This window comes from Gossypium raimondii, chromosome 3, assembly GCF_025698545.1.
Source record: "Gossypium raimondii isolate GPD5lz chromosome 3, ASM2569854v1, whole genome shotgun sequence".
Lineage (NCBI taxonomy): Eukaryota > Viridiplantae > Streptophyta > Magnoliopsida > Malvales > Malvaceae > Gossypium > Gossypium raimondii.
In genome coordinates, this window is record NC_068567.1 from 55,666,037 (window position 1) to 55,681,973 (window position 15,937).

The following is a 15,937-nucleotide window of genomic DNA, read 5'->3' on the forward strand; positions in this document are numbered from 1 at the left end:
TAGAGTGCTTGGTTGTCATCCTATTTCGTCAAAAGGTTGTGTGACGTGTTAGATAAAACTCCGCTAACCTAATTAATCTTTAAGAACATGTTAATGAGTAACCGGGTGGGTGCTTGACTGTCATCTCTCTTCGTGTCAAAAGGTTCGATGTGTTCTTAAGAAAAAATTATAATAAATTAGAGTCTGTCAATGAGTAACCGGGTGGGGTGCTTGGTCATCATCTCTCTTCACAAAAGGTTCAGTATATTCCTAAAGCACAAAAAAAAAAGAAAAAAAATAATTTGGGGACTAAAGGAGGAAACAAATAGGGTGTCTTGGTAGGTTTGGTAATTTACCTAATTTTCATTAAATAATTCAAGTCGATTCTAATTTTTGTGTGTATTAATTGGAAAACTTTTTCTATTTTACTTAAAGCAAGCTTAGGGTTTTCTTTATTTTTCATATGCATTTTTTACTGATTTTTATAAAACTTTGGAAATTGTATTTCTTTTATGGCAGAATCTAACTTTCACAGTAGATAAGAACCATACTTGAGGGCAAGCATGGGCTAAGTAGGGGGGATTTGATAACACTCTAGAATAATGTATTTTTATGTATTAATTATGTATTTATTCTGAGTATGATCCTGCTAATTTGAGCTATTTATGATCTTTTATCTCATAGGGACTAAATTTGAGGCAAAAGTGAAATTAAGGGTCAAAAGCGTGAATTTAGAGATAAAATGGGCCAATGTGCGACACAAGGAAAAGTTGGTGCCAAAAGTGCAAGCATGGAGGACACAATGGTTGAAATGCAAAAAGAAGAGATTTTATTCTATTAAACTCTATTTTAATTATATTAGGATAATTAATATTGAGATAATTATTAAGGATTATTTTTAGGATTTTATTTTATCTTTATTTATCTTCAATTAAATGTATTTATCTTTTAGGAATTTAAGTAGGATTAGACTATCTCCCCTAGCATTATAAATAGGGGGTGAAGTGACTCAAAAGGGGATCCCATCTTTTTCTGTAAACACTCTCTCCCCAAAAGTTTAGGCTTTTGTTCTTCTCATATTTCTTTTTAATAAAATCTTTAATTTTTTATTTATTTATTTTCTTTTCTACCACAACCATGAGCCATTAAACCCATCTAGCCGAAGGTTGTCAAAAATCCCCAAAAGAGTTCATGAGGCTTAGAATTCATACTTAGCCTCCTCGCTGAGTATTCATCGTTTCTCCGCACTACAGGACTGACGCTTCCGTCCATGTCCCTTAAGAAGTAAGCTTTTCAACGTATGCAAAGGCGGCCGCTTTGTATGTTTTGGGAAGGTTGCATAGTCGGTTCGTTAGCTTACTGCGTCAGAGGTTGGCGAGCCCAAGAGACAAAATGGCGTGGGATTCGCCATTGAGAAGCGTTGATCTAGCATAAGACGATCCTACAGAAGCGATTGTTGGCTAGAGTCAGGTTCCACCACATCGTAAGTCTAAATCCTTGGAGCTGGTGGTCGTAAGCGTCTTCTTCCACTATAACTGGCTTATTCGATTTTGGAAGGATCATCTAAAAGCCGAGGATTGAACCAAATGCGGAACGAGACAACTGGAGGCTGGAATCTCCCATAAGAATTTCCTTTCTCTCAATTCTATTTTTAATTTCTCTAATTTTCGATTCAATATTCTTAAATTTGTTTTTATTTTATTTTTCGTTTTCAAATCCAAACATTTAATTCTGTTATTTTTTATTTTATTTTTTTCAGGCACGCAAGTTGTCTTGGGCAAGACTCTGCCTGAGATTTCACGGAACAAGATATTTTGCAAGTCCAGTCCCTGAGGATTTGACCCTACTTCCCTTTTACTATTCTTTTTCATTATTTATTAGGGATAGGATATTTTTGGTGCTTTCAACGACTGCATCATCTACTGTAGTCGTTCGCTCCATCTCCGACGAGACCTCCATCATCTTCTGCTCAGAAAACTCTCTAGTTTGCCCTATTTCCTGAGTTATGTCATTTTTCCTCCCCTTATAGTTACACTGCTGCAACATTTGTTTCAAAGATGACCCAAAATGTAAAAATTCCTTTCCTACGAGCGACGATTCTGCCCTTAGCGTTATAGATAAGAAAACTCATCAACTCCATTCTCTTTATCTTTGGCTGAAATTTCCTCACAATCCTTTACTCCATGCCCCATTTTGCCACAGCCAAAACAAAATATTGGTAGGTTTTCAGATTTGAAAGCCACCCAAACTTTTTTCCCTACTTCCACTGAAATGAAAATGCCTTTCCTCAAAGGTTTCTGTGCATCAATTTGTGTCTTTAGGTGAAAGAAATCTCCTTGTATTTTCGATCGTATCACCCCCTGAAAGTTGACCGAATAGCATGCATAAGGTCCTTTTTATCACATTCCGACGGGTAAGGACCAATCTTAAGCCAAAAAGGAGACCAAACCAAGCAAATTTGATCTCTATTAACAGGTTTCGTTAACCTATCAAAAATAATAAGTTGACACCGAAAAAATCATGGTCTACCCTCCATTATCCCATCCAAATCCTCTTCACTATCAAACGAAATCAAGAAGAGATTTTGACCTACCACTTTAATTTCAAAATTCCTCATTGTCTTCCAAATGCTTTTTAATTGTGCCCTGAAACTGTCAAGACTATAAGACTTTTTTGTCCAAATAGGACATATTAACGACAGATTTCCAATCGGAACCACCCGCGAACTCTTCACTGATAGTTGAACAAGTTCTTCCTCAAGAATGAAAATCTCGTCCTTCATCATACTCCCCTATCAAAATCACCACTCACCCTCAACCTAGCCACAGTTACAAACTGTTTCTCTGAATCACCAAAGACAGCACTCTTGACTTCTTAGGTTTACAACCTCGTTATTATTCTAAGATTAATAAAAAAGTAGAGTCATTCTCTATTTTTTTTTATAAACAAAAAATCATTCTCTTTCTACTCGCATCTGCATCTTTTCTAAACATATATATATATATATCGTATGTTTTATGTTCTGTTGGGTACAATTGTTTGATTTGTTATTATTTTAATGATAAAGCAGTTGGCATATTTTATGTACTGACTCCCTAACCTTCAGCTTGTAGTTAATGACTTAAAATTTGATAATGAGAAGCAATAATTGGGGTAGCGTAGGATGTGGTAGAAGAGTGGGTCAGTAATCAGGCTGCATTTCTCAAGTCATACGCGTGAGTTTGCATATTTGGTTCGTCCAACTATATTTTAATTGGAAAACAAATCATTTAATAAAAGGTAATTTGATCAGGTGAAAGAAAATATAGCAGAAAACAAAGAAACCGGTGAGTTAGATCGCTTTCCATGATAACTAACTTCACATGCTCAGCTGACAGTTGTTCTTTCAAGAGTAGAGGGAACCGTCAACAAAATCAGCCCTAGCCAACTAGCCATGCCCTTGAAGAGTGTCTCAAATTTGATGGGAGTTTTGAGAGACACAGATTCATCCCAAACAAATATAAATAAGAAGGTGGCCGAAACAGGAATTTTGGAAAGAAAATACAAAATTCCTAGACGTAGTCCCCAAGCAACACGGTTTTTTGACCAAAAACCCCTTTTTGCTGCCTACTTTTTTTTTTTCGCGTTTTCTTTAGCTGGTCGTCGTGTTTTTAAGTTTCTAAATTAATAATCCAACGGGATTTGAATAGACTTTGAAAATTCGACACTGTTTTTCTTTATTGGGAAACAAATATATATTGAAAGCAATCGAGAAAAAAAACAAACAGTTATTGGTCACAAATTAAGAGTTGTTTGATTCCCAATCCCGGTGTTAGTACAATCAACTGACGTCAAAATGATTCAAAACACTTTCCTTGGCAGTTTATTAATGATAAAAAAAGGTATCAGAGTATACGCAGCAATGGAATGAAAGCAAATCTATGCTTTTTTGCTCTGTAAAAGAGAAAGAAAGAGCGAATTGTTATGTCAACTCCATCGTTATCGCACTCGTTATTATTCATTAAAAAAAAGGGGTATTGACTTTTGGCCTCCTACGTGGTTTTATTATGATTCCAAGATGCCCCATTTGATCATCTGAGTTAAAAATAATAATAATTAAAGAATCATAAAAAAAGGGGTAGGGTCGTGTTGTAACGAAGAAGTCAAAGAAAGAGCAAATTCCTGGCTACAACATATGTTCGTCACTTGATTTTTATTTGTTCATTCCTCAATGCCAAGTTTAAAACAAGAAATAATATACCCAGACAAACAAAAGCAGAGAGGAGGGGAATTTTGTTTTGGAATTGGAAACTGAATCTATCTATTTTCGAGGCTGAAGAAATATGAAGACCTCTTTAAGAAGATTGCGAGGATTGGCACATCACAAGCACGGTGGGGAAGCCAAGCAGCGGCCAGATGTTCTAGCTTTGCCTCAACTTGACGAGCTCGCTCAAGCTTCTCAGGTCTCTCTTCCCCTCTTTGCTTCTTACTATTTCCATGGTCCCTGCGGTTTCTACTTCCACTTCCTTTCCTAGATTTTGTTCTTCAAATTTTCAGTTAGGGTTTTCTCTCTGATTAGGGAGGACTGAGGAGATCCTTTTATTAATTCAGAGGAATTTCTTTTTCTTTCCGCTGAAAATAATTGAAGTATAGTGATTATATAAGTGGTTATCTATGGACTTGTATGATTTGCAGGATATGCAGGATATGAGAGATTGCTACGAAGGCTTACTTTATGCAGCTGCTGCAACTACGAATTGTGCTTATGGTATCTCATTGACATTTTTCTTGCGTTTTTCAAATTTTATTTCTTTTTCATTGAAATTACTATTTTTTTTTTTCTGACGGAAGTTTGTGCTATGTTTAGAAGGATTTCATTTGCTATGTGAATTGTGAGAATGTGACATATATTATGTATAAATTAGTTAAGATTCGACATGGTTCATATTTTAAAGCATATAAACATGAATTGCGAATTCTTAAATATTTATAGGTATTTCAAGTTCATTACTAAGGCACCTAACAAATCTGAGAATTTAGAAAACCACCATGCGTGCTACACTTACATGCCATTATTGCACAATTTACATTATTTTTTAATTCAAGTCCATTTTTTGAAATCCAAATTACCAAAGACAACCTGAAGCATGTTCTGGTTCTTCATCATTCATGTTATGCATTTGGAGGGTTCCTTGCTCTCCTTATATATATATATATATATATAAATTATTTCAAGCTCTTTTACAATGACATGTTTCGTTCTTTTCATGGTAATGAATACATTGAGTTCATCTCTAGCATTATTATCATGTAAAGTTCTGAAATGCTTGTTTCTGCATGATGCAAATGCCATTGTTGAATCAAGTTTTCTTTTCAAGTTCCAGCCTTGGAGTGACATTATTATATACTCTGCAATGCCAATATTTAGATCTCTCATGTGGTCCTGCTATTGTCAGAATTCTCGGACTCATTGCGGGAAATGGGTACTTGTCTTCTTGCAAAAACTGCATTAAATGATGATGAAGAAAGTGGTAAGTAAATATGTTTTGTTATACTTTTGATCTCAATATTGCCAATTAATATGAACAAATAACAGATGACATTCAGTGTAAGACTTTACAATTGAACTCATTAACTTGCCAGTGAATTAGTTTTTCCTTCATAAACTACCAGTTTTGAAGTTCTTCTTGTGTTTTAGTTGAATACAGTACAATTCTTAGCTTATTCACATATAGCATATCCGAATTTGGAATGCATCTTTTCGGTTGTTACCTTCAATCTCTCATGTTTTAGGAAGATGATTTTTGTCCTTCTCTAAATCTGATAGCATAGGACCTATTTTACCCACTTTGGCACATCCGGATAGTATGCATTATATTTCTTCTTGAACAGAATACATGGTTTATTATATATAGCCGCAAACCATTTCAGAAATGGATGTCTGAAAATAAGCTGCATTTGTTCATGGGCAGGTAAAGTATTACTAATGCTAGGAAAAGTACAGTTCAAACTCCAGAAACTTCTTGACAGCTATGTGAGTCCTCTTTTCTTTTCTTCTTCTGTTTTTATTTTTTATTTTTTATTTTTTTATTTTTATTTTTTTAAGTTATGATCTGAAATTTCTAATTAAATCTTACATCTTACTTCTTCCCTCTGCTACTGGATATTTATTTTGCATCCTTCAGCGGTCTCATATATCGCAGACAATCACAATCCCATCAGAGTCTCTTCTTAATGAACTTCGAACAGTTGAGGTTTGTTCTTAAGGAATTCATCCAATTGTTGGCACATTTGTTTTGGTCTTTTGCTGCAAATTTTGCTATTCTAATCATCTGAAGATCTGTCACTTCTGGTTTGGCTTTTGACTCTTGTCAACGTAGTGGTCAATTATTTGATCATAATAGTATTTGTTTTAAATGTCCTTTCCTTTCTAATTTTTGGACATGTACATGTATCATCATTTTCTTAGGTATTATATGAATATTATCAACAAAAGCTTAAATTTTTATTGGTGAATCACATTGTTTTAGTTACAAAAAAAATTGCATTATGTACTATAGAGCCTGTTGCATTTTTAAATGATATAATATTGACTTCCCCCCTCTGTTGATGCAGGAGATGAAGAGGCAATGTGATGAAAAAAGGTCCAAGTTTATTTATTTGTTTTTTTAACAAATAGACATACACAAAGTTCATCTTTCAAAGATAATAGCTTCTGATCTTTGGTCTGTCTCCTACAGAAATGTGTACGAGCACATGGCAATGAGATACAAAGAAAAAGGAAGGTCAAAAGGTCGGAAAGGGGATAACTTTTCCATGCAGCAATTACAAGTAGCACATGATGAATATGATGATGAGGCAACTTTATTTGTTTTCCGATTGAAGTCTCTAAAGCAAGGACAATCAAGAAGCCTTCTTACACAAGCAGCACGACACCATGCTGCTCAGGTTTCTTTTCCTCCTGCTTTGTTGAACTTTCTAATTCTTTCTATTGTTGATTATTGATCTATTTCCTTTTGCTTGAAAGCAGCTGAACTTTTTTAGGAAGGCTCTTAAGTCTCTTGAAGAAGTAGAGCCACACGTGCAGAAGGTCACTGAACAGCAGCACATTGATTATCGCTTCAGTGGACTTGAAGATGATGATGGGGACAATGGTGATGATAATGAAAATTATGAAAACGATGATGACGATTACTATAGTGATGGTTATGTTGACGAGGATGATGGTGAGCTGAGCTTTGACTATGGATTAGATGATCAAGATCAGAACATGGTTCCTACTTCACGGCACTCAATGGAGGTGATTATTTAACATGTTATTTGTGGATAAGAAAAGCTAACCAACTTCCCGGCTGAAATGCAATTGTTATTTTCTTTTGTGTGTTTGTGTGTGTAGAATGGATTCCATTCTCCTGATTGTTATAAAGACTTCTCTATGGACCTCACAGAGGAACAAGAAAATATGATTTAATTCTATTTGTGCCTCTAAATGAATTAATTGTAGAACTGATTCCATGTGAGTTCTGTTTGGGCAATAATTTTTCTTGTGATTTTGCAGTTGGATCAAGTAGGCCTTACATTTCCCCAAGTTGCAGTGTTGGAGGCTTCGAAGGTAAAAAAGTTATGTTACCTACATATTGCAAATTTGATTATGTAAATGTGCATACAGAGCAATCAAGTAACCCCCTCCCCCCCTCTCGATAATAATTGATTCCATTTATTGCATTCCGTATTATAGGTCTTTGATCTGTGCTGGAAAATGATATTGGTTTTTAAACTATGTGATGTTTTTTTTTCTTGCCCCCTCCCTCTTTAGGATTTTACCATCAAATCTTTTTGTTAAGCATCCTGCCTACAACTAATTGGCTGTAGATAGAGAGTTCCAACTTTAATACAACACCACAAGAAACCCAATACTCAACTCATGGGAGATAACTCCACTTAAGAATCCCCTCAACGTAGTGCAGAAGGCCTCCATAGGTGGGGAACCTCACTTGGGTAGGCAGGAAGAACAACATAATAGAACTTGGGCTTTATGTTGAAGCATCCAACCTAAAATCAATTGGCTAGACGGAGAGGCCCAACTTTAATATTAGACCATAAGAAACCCAATACTCAAAAGATGTAGGATAATACCACTTAACAAAACCAATCATCCTATTACATATCAGGTTTCACTGGACTTTAGCTGAAAATTTATGACATGCTTCCACTTAAGCAACATTATAACCTCATTTGCATTTTATCTTGTTCCCCCCATTTGCAGCAGATATGTACTTTATTGCTAGTATATTTACTGCTCCTTTTGTTACAGGAAAATCTAGAAAGAAGCCATCGTCATTCTTTTTCATTTAGAGGGGAAATAAGGAATAGCAGCCAATCAGCCCCACTTTTTGCTGAGAATAAATCTGAGCCTTCTGAGAAAATTCAACCATTACCGTCACGAAAATCCAGCTCATATGTATTACCTACACCAGTTGCTACAAAAGGTTCTATTGGATTCGGTAAACCTGCTCCTCAATCTTACAAGAAAATTTGCTATTCATCTCCACTTGAACTTCATAAATATCAGAGGCTTTTGAGAGATGAAAAAATTTCTGGATCTGCTGTTATAAATGCACAGGCAGTACTGAGAGAGAGCAATAAGCCTGCTTCATCAACTCAACTACCCCCTCCTTTGGCTGATAAGGTTTTACTTTCACGAGTTAGTCCAGCTGCTGCTTCTGATTCCAAGAAAATTAAAAGACAAGCCTTTTCTGGTCCATTGACAAGTAAACAGTGGCCTAGCAAACCAGTTTCGGTGGAACATCCCCAATTGTTCTCTGGGCCAATTTTGAGGAGTCCAATGTCTCAACTGCAAGCAACATCTCCAAAAGTATCACCAAATGCTTCCCCTCCATTTGTTTCCTCTCCTAAAATTAGTGAGCTTCATGAACTTCCTAGACCCCCAGCCACTTCAGCCTCCAAGTCTTCAAGACCTTTAGGCTTGGTTGGTTATTCAGGCCCCTTGATGCCAAGAGGGCAAGTGCTCTCTGCTACAAATAAATCAGCAGTGTCAAGAGCTGCCTCTCCACTGCCACAACCTCCAGATGTTGTGACTCGCAGTTTCTCCATACCCTCACGTGACCGTAGAGTGATGTCATTACCTGTGTTCAAGCCTCTGGAAACTGCTATCGTTTCAGGGATGTCTCAAGATGCTGCCTCACCTCCTTTGACACCAATATCTTTAGCTCAAATCCAGCCATCATCAACTAGTTCGAAGTCTGTTAATAGGTAGTCAAAACACAATCCTTTTGTTTCCTTTTATCCATTTAGAAGAACTTGTACAGAAATGATTGAAGTTCCAGTGAGTGGATTGGTACTATCCAGGGAAACAATTGATGAGATGACTTTACCAGTTGATCTATCCTTGAGCAATTTTCATTCTCAATATATACTTTTTATAACTTATCAAATACTAGATAAAAAGTTAAAACTGAATATGCCTCAAAATATTAAAATTTGAGCCATTTTTTCACTATGAAAATTGTGAATAAAGAGAGTGCATCCCAATATTCTACTATGCTGGGAGTGGGTAGGTCTGATAGTTTGTTCATGACACCTGTGCAGCTAATAACACATTTCTGTAGTGTATATTTAGAAGTCAAATATATGCTTAGTTTGTTCATGACACCTGTGCAGCTAATAACACATTTCTGTAGTGTATATTTAGAAGTCAAATATATGCTTTAAATTCTGTAAATTCGCAATGAACTTCGGTGTTTTGCCTGTCCAGCCCTCATCTGCACTGATGTTGAATTTTCCAAGTTTATTGAGATGCATAGATCTTTGATGTTTAGAAGCAGTTTTGGAATTTTCATGTCATGCAGGCATCTTTATTTTGTTGTTTCCAGTAATTTTTTTTTTTAACTAGCAGCAGCTTTAGAGACTTTTGATGGTCTTCTTTGGTATTATCCCTGACATGCAAGGTCTATGGTTCAATAGCATGAACAATTATATATCATACATTCTGGTGAACCTTCTATTTATATTCTTTTTTCTCTATTTCTGACTGTTGGCCTGTGATTGATGCAGGAACTGATTGGTTATATCTAATTCTAGTACTGATTTCATTCCTAACCCACGGGGCTACGATTGTCTTTATTGTGACACACTGGTGCAGATATGTGCATATATTACTGTTTGTTATTTCTTTCTATATCATTGTTACATCTTCAGCCCCTTGTCTATATTCTGATGAACCTTGGCATGAATCAGTCAAATACTTGCCATGCGTTCCATCGTTTTTGAGGAATTTTGTATTTTAACCAAGGTTTTAGTAGATAATTCAATTCTTTTACCCTATGCAAATTACCTAGTAATATTTGGCAGTATAGGCAGATTTATTTGTCTTATGGTTTCGTTTTTTCGTTAGTTAGATTAGTATTAGTTAGTGATCCTATGAGTACATTACTTAGAGTTTTTATTGTTCTTGAAATACCCATGTTTGAAGAATGCAACAAACATGGGTATTGAGTTGTAACTCTCCAAATACGTGAAAGAATTTTGAGAAAGTGAACATACTAATATCTAGGGCTCATGCCCGAGTCTGAGTTCCATAGAGTATGAGTCACATTCCTGTGTCTAGGCCTGGACCCTCCAAATCCATAACCCAACCACAAAAGATAGGGTCAGCATTTCCTGTAATCTAAAATAAGTTTAATGTGCTGCTCATGCATTAAGAATAAGGTTGAGATGATGGTGTATCAAATTAAGAATGGTAAGTTTTGTCAATGGGGTCTTTACCTAAGTGGACAATCATTTATAATGGAATGGGCAAAACAGGAACGGTCTTCCACAGACATGTGCTGTATTTTTTCTGCCAACTTGAAAACTGAGTGGAAGGTGGAAAACTGTGATTCTTGTCTTTTGGTTAATGATTAACTAGGGACAAATCTGGTTGGCTTTGAAGATATGATTCTTAAAATCCATAACTAAAACCCTTAAAAATAAAAGTTACTCCACAGTCTCAGTGACAGATTTTGCCACTTAGCAATCAAATCTTCTATAGAACTTGGAGATGAATTCAAGACATAACCTCTACTCTAGTTGCATACAGATCTTTTACCCTATCTATTACCTGAAGGCTCCTTATAGCCAAAAGCTTAACTGAAGCCCCAAATCCCAGGTCATCTTTAAATTTCTTTCACCTGCCTCTCGCTTATTTCTGTTTTTCACAGTGCCATCGGATATTAAAGTCTTCGCAATGTTCATGTTCAAATCTGCAAAATATTGAAAGCAAAGCCAGAGCAAAACTTGATATGCAAACCTTATTCCATGAAACAAGAGCAAAATTTTGAAGGCAACTATATTGGCAAAGCAAATACCATTTTTCTGTTATTGAGTAAAAACCAAAGCCTTAGACAAAATTTTTTAAGCTTAGCTTATGCTTGAGCATGTATACAAGTTTATCAAGTTAAGCTTGAATCGTTTACTGCTTAAATCAACTCTATTACTTTGAATCCGAAAATAAAAGGGGAGAGAAGTAAATCAAGTCATGACCTTGAGTTCGGTGCCAACATTGAATTTTGAGCCCCATAATATGCTTTAGACGACTTCACCGCATCGAGACGAGCCACAAGCTGAACATCCTCTGTCCCGGTCTCTGCCTTGGAATATGATGGGAACCAGAAATTTTAAATGCTAAATTACATTCACCGTAAAGGAACATACGAACTATTATACAACAGTCAAGTACATCTTTAACCATCGGGAGAATCAGTAGCCTTTGCAAATCGACCTTTCACTCGCGTGCTACTATCTGCTTTTGCCTTCCTCGATTCATACCGTATGTGTTTATCATACCTGTTCATGGCACGCCTCCAATTTCAATAATTGAAGGCATTTTGATAAAACCAATTTATTAGGTAGATGATAACATGAAAAGAACCAAATGAAAAAAAGAAAAAGCAACCTTCGTGTTTTCTTCTTCTCTTTGTACCGTTGCATGGCATTGCCTCTGTTGTGGGCCAGCAACTCAAGATCAGCCTTGCTAGCTGCAGCTGGCCTTCCTAGGTCGCTCCCCACAAGGAAAGCTTGTTCCATGAACACAAGGTCACTGCAACTGCTGGAGCCGCGGGTTCCTCCAAAAGCTGAACTTGTTGACGGCCTTGCCATCGGTAGGTTGTTGCTCTCGGATGTGGCTGCCCCCTGACTTGTACCTGGATTACTTGAGTTCATCTGCATTTTCAAATACAAAAGTGATTGTTGAGTCGTGTGTCAGAACAAAACTAAACGCAGCATGGTGCAAATAGGCCCATCAAACAGTAGACTTAATCAAATAATTGGAGTTTATTCAGTATCTGAAACCCTAAAACAAGAAAAGAGTATTAATCTTTCCCTTGTTAGGAACTGCTCTTCCTTAATCATGGGAAATAAAGAAAAAGCAAGCTACATGTGCTAGATAACAATTTAAAAAACGAGGGTATATAACATATACGCGGGCAAGTAAAAAAAGTGTCTAGTGCTAATCACCAACGCGTCCTGTCAGATTAAGATATAATCATGCAGCTACTACAACAGTTATTACACTTTTCTTCACTATATATTATATTACATAGTACAAAAAGTAAAATCTGAAGCATGAAATTTATAAGAAGACCGAAGAGAGTGAAATGGTGAGGATTGAGGGACATACATTGATTGAATCCATATAATCTTGTGGATGGTAATTAAAGTGGCACGTATCTCCCAGTAATTTTGCACTCAAAGTCGTCTCTCTCATAAGTTGATTGAAATTCTTAATCATGAAAACACCATCACTTCCCTCATTCCCAACTTCTTCAAATTGGGCTTCGCCTAACTTAAAATCCCATATCTGTAACAGTTTATAATCGATTTGCCCTTGTTACCATTTAAACTATACTCTGCTATGAAAAAAAATCTCAAAAAAATATTCCTAGTACCTGAGGAGTTTGACCATTTAGATTATCATTCCACAACACCTCTCCTCCATCGACAATGCGATTGCTCTCTGGCGTTTGCCTTTGCTGTTGCGGCTGCATAACTTGTTGTTGTTGAGCCAAGAAGTTGGCGTTTGGTTCCGCGTTCTGCACTAGACCAGTCTCCCCACCTCCTCCATCGCCATAGTCGTCCACAACGTCGCCCATCAAATTTCGTTTCATTAATTCCGCAAGCTGGTTATAGAGAACCTGCTTGTACTTTCCTCCACTCCCGTGATTCTGCTTCTTCAACGTCTTCCCATTGCATAAACTGTCGTAAGGTTCCATTAAGTCTTGGACGCTCATGCCGTAGAAGCATGGTTCGGCGATCGGCATCATCAAGTGTTGGTGACAGCTGTTCCAGCTCTGATCCGACGGTTTGGTGTCATGGAGATGGAAGCCGAAAGCCGAAGCCAGATCCAGAGCGGAGGGACAACCAGAAAAACCTTCGACAGGGGTGCGATCGTGAGCGGTGGAGACAGAGCAAGTACCGTGGGTGTCCCAATCACAGTCTTGACAAAGCATCAAATTATGAGTAGCACGCCAAACGGAAACGGGTTGGGCGCTGCAGTTATGGCAGATCTGAGAGCGAAGGTGCTTGCGGGAGAGGAGGTTGGCAGAATGGACGTGGTGGTCGCACAACAAACAGAGCTTGGCGGAGTCAGCTGGGCAGTAGAGAAGGGCAATTCGGTGATTGCAGAAGTCGCAGGGCACCGTTTCGTTTGGAGGAGTAACCATAGTTTTGGGTTAGTAAAATAATGAAGGAATGTAGCGTGAGAGAGAGTTGCAGATGATAACTGATAAATAGGAGAGGGAGGGAGGGGGCATCATCATAATAATAACTGTACTTGTAGATGAACAATTAATTCCTATTTTTGGGAGGAATAATCAAATTCAGCACATGTCTCTCTCAACAATGTATGGGAGAACAAGTTGCTGCCACTGACTCAGTACCGTCTTCAATTATTATTAGGTAAATTACATCATTAGTCACTGTATTACTGTTGCCCTAAGTTTTTATTTTTATAAAATAATTTTAAATGTCACGAATTTACAAATCAAAATTCAAACAGTTTTTCCTTTGATTAGATCAATTTGGATCTAAAGTATGTTCTTCTATTTGTCAATTGGCACTTACCATATCGTCACTTAAATTTTATTGGTATTTTTTTGTAAAGAAAACTTAATAATTTAATGACTTAAATAAAAATTTTCGAATAATTAAATGGTCAAATAATAACTTTTTTAGTTAAATAACCACAACCAAAATATTCCCATAATTTAGTGACTACTTATTGTTAATTATTATGAATTAAATAATTATGTGTATATAAAGGGCAAAGAAATCAAAGAAAAGCAGCAAAAGAAAGGAAGAGGGTACTTTGTAATGACTTAATCTGTAAAGGTGGTGGTGATGCTAGTTAAGCATTTTGCTTAGATGGCTTGGCTTACTAATGCTATTCTGAGTCTTACTCCCTTTAATTCGTTTTAATTAATTTTATTTCACATCTACTTTCCCTCTTACCCCTATTTTCTTATTTTAATTTTTACTTAACATTTAAAATATAGATTTTTATATAATATTTTTTGTCAAATTTACATAATTTATCATTCATTCACTCAGATGATATGTTGCTTGATTCTAATTAATTATTAGAAATTTTCTATCATCTTAAATGCTTAATTATTAACTTTTAATTTTTATTTAGATTTTTCATGGAATAGGTTAAAAGAATGAGAGTAAATGAGTTTTTTTGGATGAATGATGAAATTTATTAATCCAAGAATATAATTAAACTGCTACAAAAGAACAAAAAAAATACTGTACAGTAACTTTAAGTTTTACAAATAAATTAACCAATGATACCCCAAGAAGCACAAAGTGAAGCATTAACAGTATCAGTTATATTGATTGGTCTTCCTCCTAAGCGAGCCCGCACAATCTCTTTAATCTGCACCAAGACAACATCTTTAGTCAAGAAAGATACACCAAAATACCTCTTATTCCTCTGCCTCCATATCACATACAAATATGCATTCCAAGTTACCTCTTGTTCCTCTGTCTCCATATCATATACAAATATGCATTCCAAGAAAGCTTGAGTATAGCAACAAGCAAGGACTTTCCTTTAAGTTTCAATATCGCCCAAGCTAACTCTTACCTCCAAGTTCCCACAACCCTATGAATGGAGCAAAGGCGCAAAGCTGACTGCAACACCTTCCTTGAAAAAATGCACTCAAAGAAAATGTGATCACGTCTCTCTACAGCATTCATACAGAAAAAGCAATAAGTATCAACTAAAATCCCAAAAGCAAGCAAACGATTCTGTGTTGGGAGTCTATTAAGAATGACCATTCAAGCAACAAGAGAATGCTTGGGAATATGTAAAGGGAACCATAACAAATGGTGTCATTCCACTTTCATACCATGAGTTCTAATTGCCTCCCACAATCAAAAAGTACTCACTTTAGCATTAGCAAACTGTTGAGAAGTGACAGCAACCAAAGGCTTCAACTTAAGCATCATTCGCCAATTCTAGCTACTCATTGAAGTAAGAGCCACATCCAAAAAACTCCTACCCTTTAACACATATTCACTAACCCAAGCGATCCTAAAAAACCCTTCTTATGCAAGCAAGGCATGGATAAGCTGCAAAATACAAGCTTGATTCCATTCTACCATATTTTTTAGTCCTAAGCCCCCTTCAGATTTAGGTAAACCAATTGCCTTCCAATAAACACGAGCCCTCGACATGAGCCAACCTTCCCTTTCTAAAGAAAGCTAAGAAAAAATCCCTATAAACCTTCTTAAGAATGCTTTTAGGCATTAAAAATTGACAACTTCAATAGGCTTGAACACTAAAGATCACAACCTTAATGAGTTGTAGTCTACTAGCATAACTCAAGTGCTTAGTAGACCATCATTGAACCCTGTCCAGAATCCTAATGGTTAGAATAGCATAGTCAAACCGAGACAACTTTTGAGAAACAAGAGGAAC

At 36.4% G+C, this 15,937-nt stretch overlaps 2 protein-coding genes across 9 annotated transcripts; one reads left to right on the top strand and one right to left on the bottom strand.

Annotated features, from left to right (window-relative positions):
* Positions 1-3,997: 3,997 nt before the first annotated feature.
* Positions 3,998-10,308, top strand: LOC105794802 (uncharacterized protein At2g33490). 2 transcript variants are annotated; one of them, XM_012624128.2, is made up of 11 exons: positions 3,998-4,421; positions 4,654-4,726; positions 5,387-5,489; positions 5,931-5,992; positions 6,144-6,212; positions 6,574-6,602; positions 6,699-6,906; positions 6,989-7,258; positions 7,517-7,570; positions 8,273-9,231; positions 10,033-10,308. In XM_012624128.2, exons 2-11 carry the CDS (start codon positions 4,694-4,696, stop codon positions 10,037-10,039), a joined length of 1,794 nt encoding a protein of 597 aa, XP_012479582.1. In that variant the 5' UTR covers positions 3,998-4,421; positions 4,654-4,693; the 3' UTR covers positions 10,040-10,308. The 2 variants fall into 2 exon arrangements, with proteins under 2 accessions (XP_012479582.1, XP_052484511.1); XM_052628551.1 differs by having other exon boundaries at positions 4,000-4,421; positions 5,415-5,489.
* A 589-nt stretch (positions 10,309-10,897) lies between these two features.
* Positions 10,898-13,848, bottom strand: LOC105794803 (zinc finger protein CONSTANS-LIKE 14). 7 transcript variants are annotated; one of them, XR_008194560.1, is made up of 6 exons: positions 12,903-13,839; positions 12,635-12,814; positions 11,912-12,177; positions 11,696-11,802; positions 11,500-11,602; positions 10,898-11,219 (listed from the first exon to the last, which is right to left on the bottom strand). XR_008194560.1 is itself a non-coding variant. In XM_052628553.1 (5 exons), exons 1-4 carry the CDS (start codon positions 13,674-13,676, stop codon positions 11,700-11,702), a joined length of 1,323 nt encoding a protein of 440 aa, XP_052484513.1. In that variant the 5' UTR covers positions 13,677-13,839; the 3' UTR covers positions 11,309-11,602; positions 11,696-11,699. The 7 variants fall into 7 exon arrangements, 2 of the variants coding, with proteins under 2 accessions (XP_052484513.1, XP_052484512.1); XR_008194558.1 differs by having other exon boundaries at positions 11,696-12,177; positions 12,903-13,841; XR_008194559.1 differs by having other exon boundaries at positions 11,500-11,802; positions 12,903-13,837.
* Positions 13,849-15,937: the final 2,089 nt, after the last annotated feature.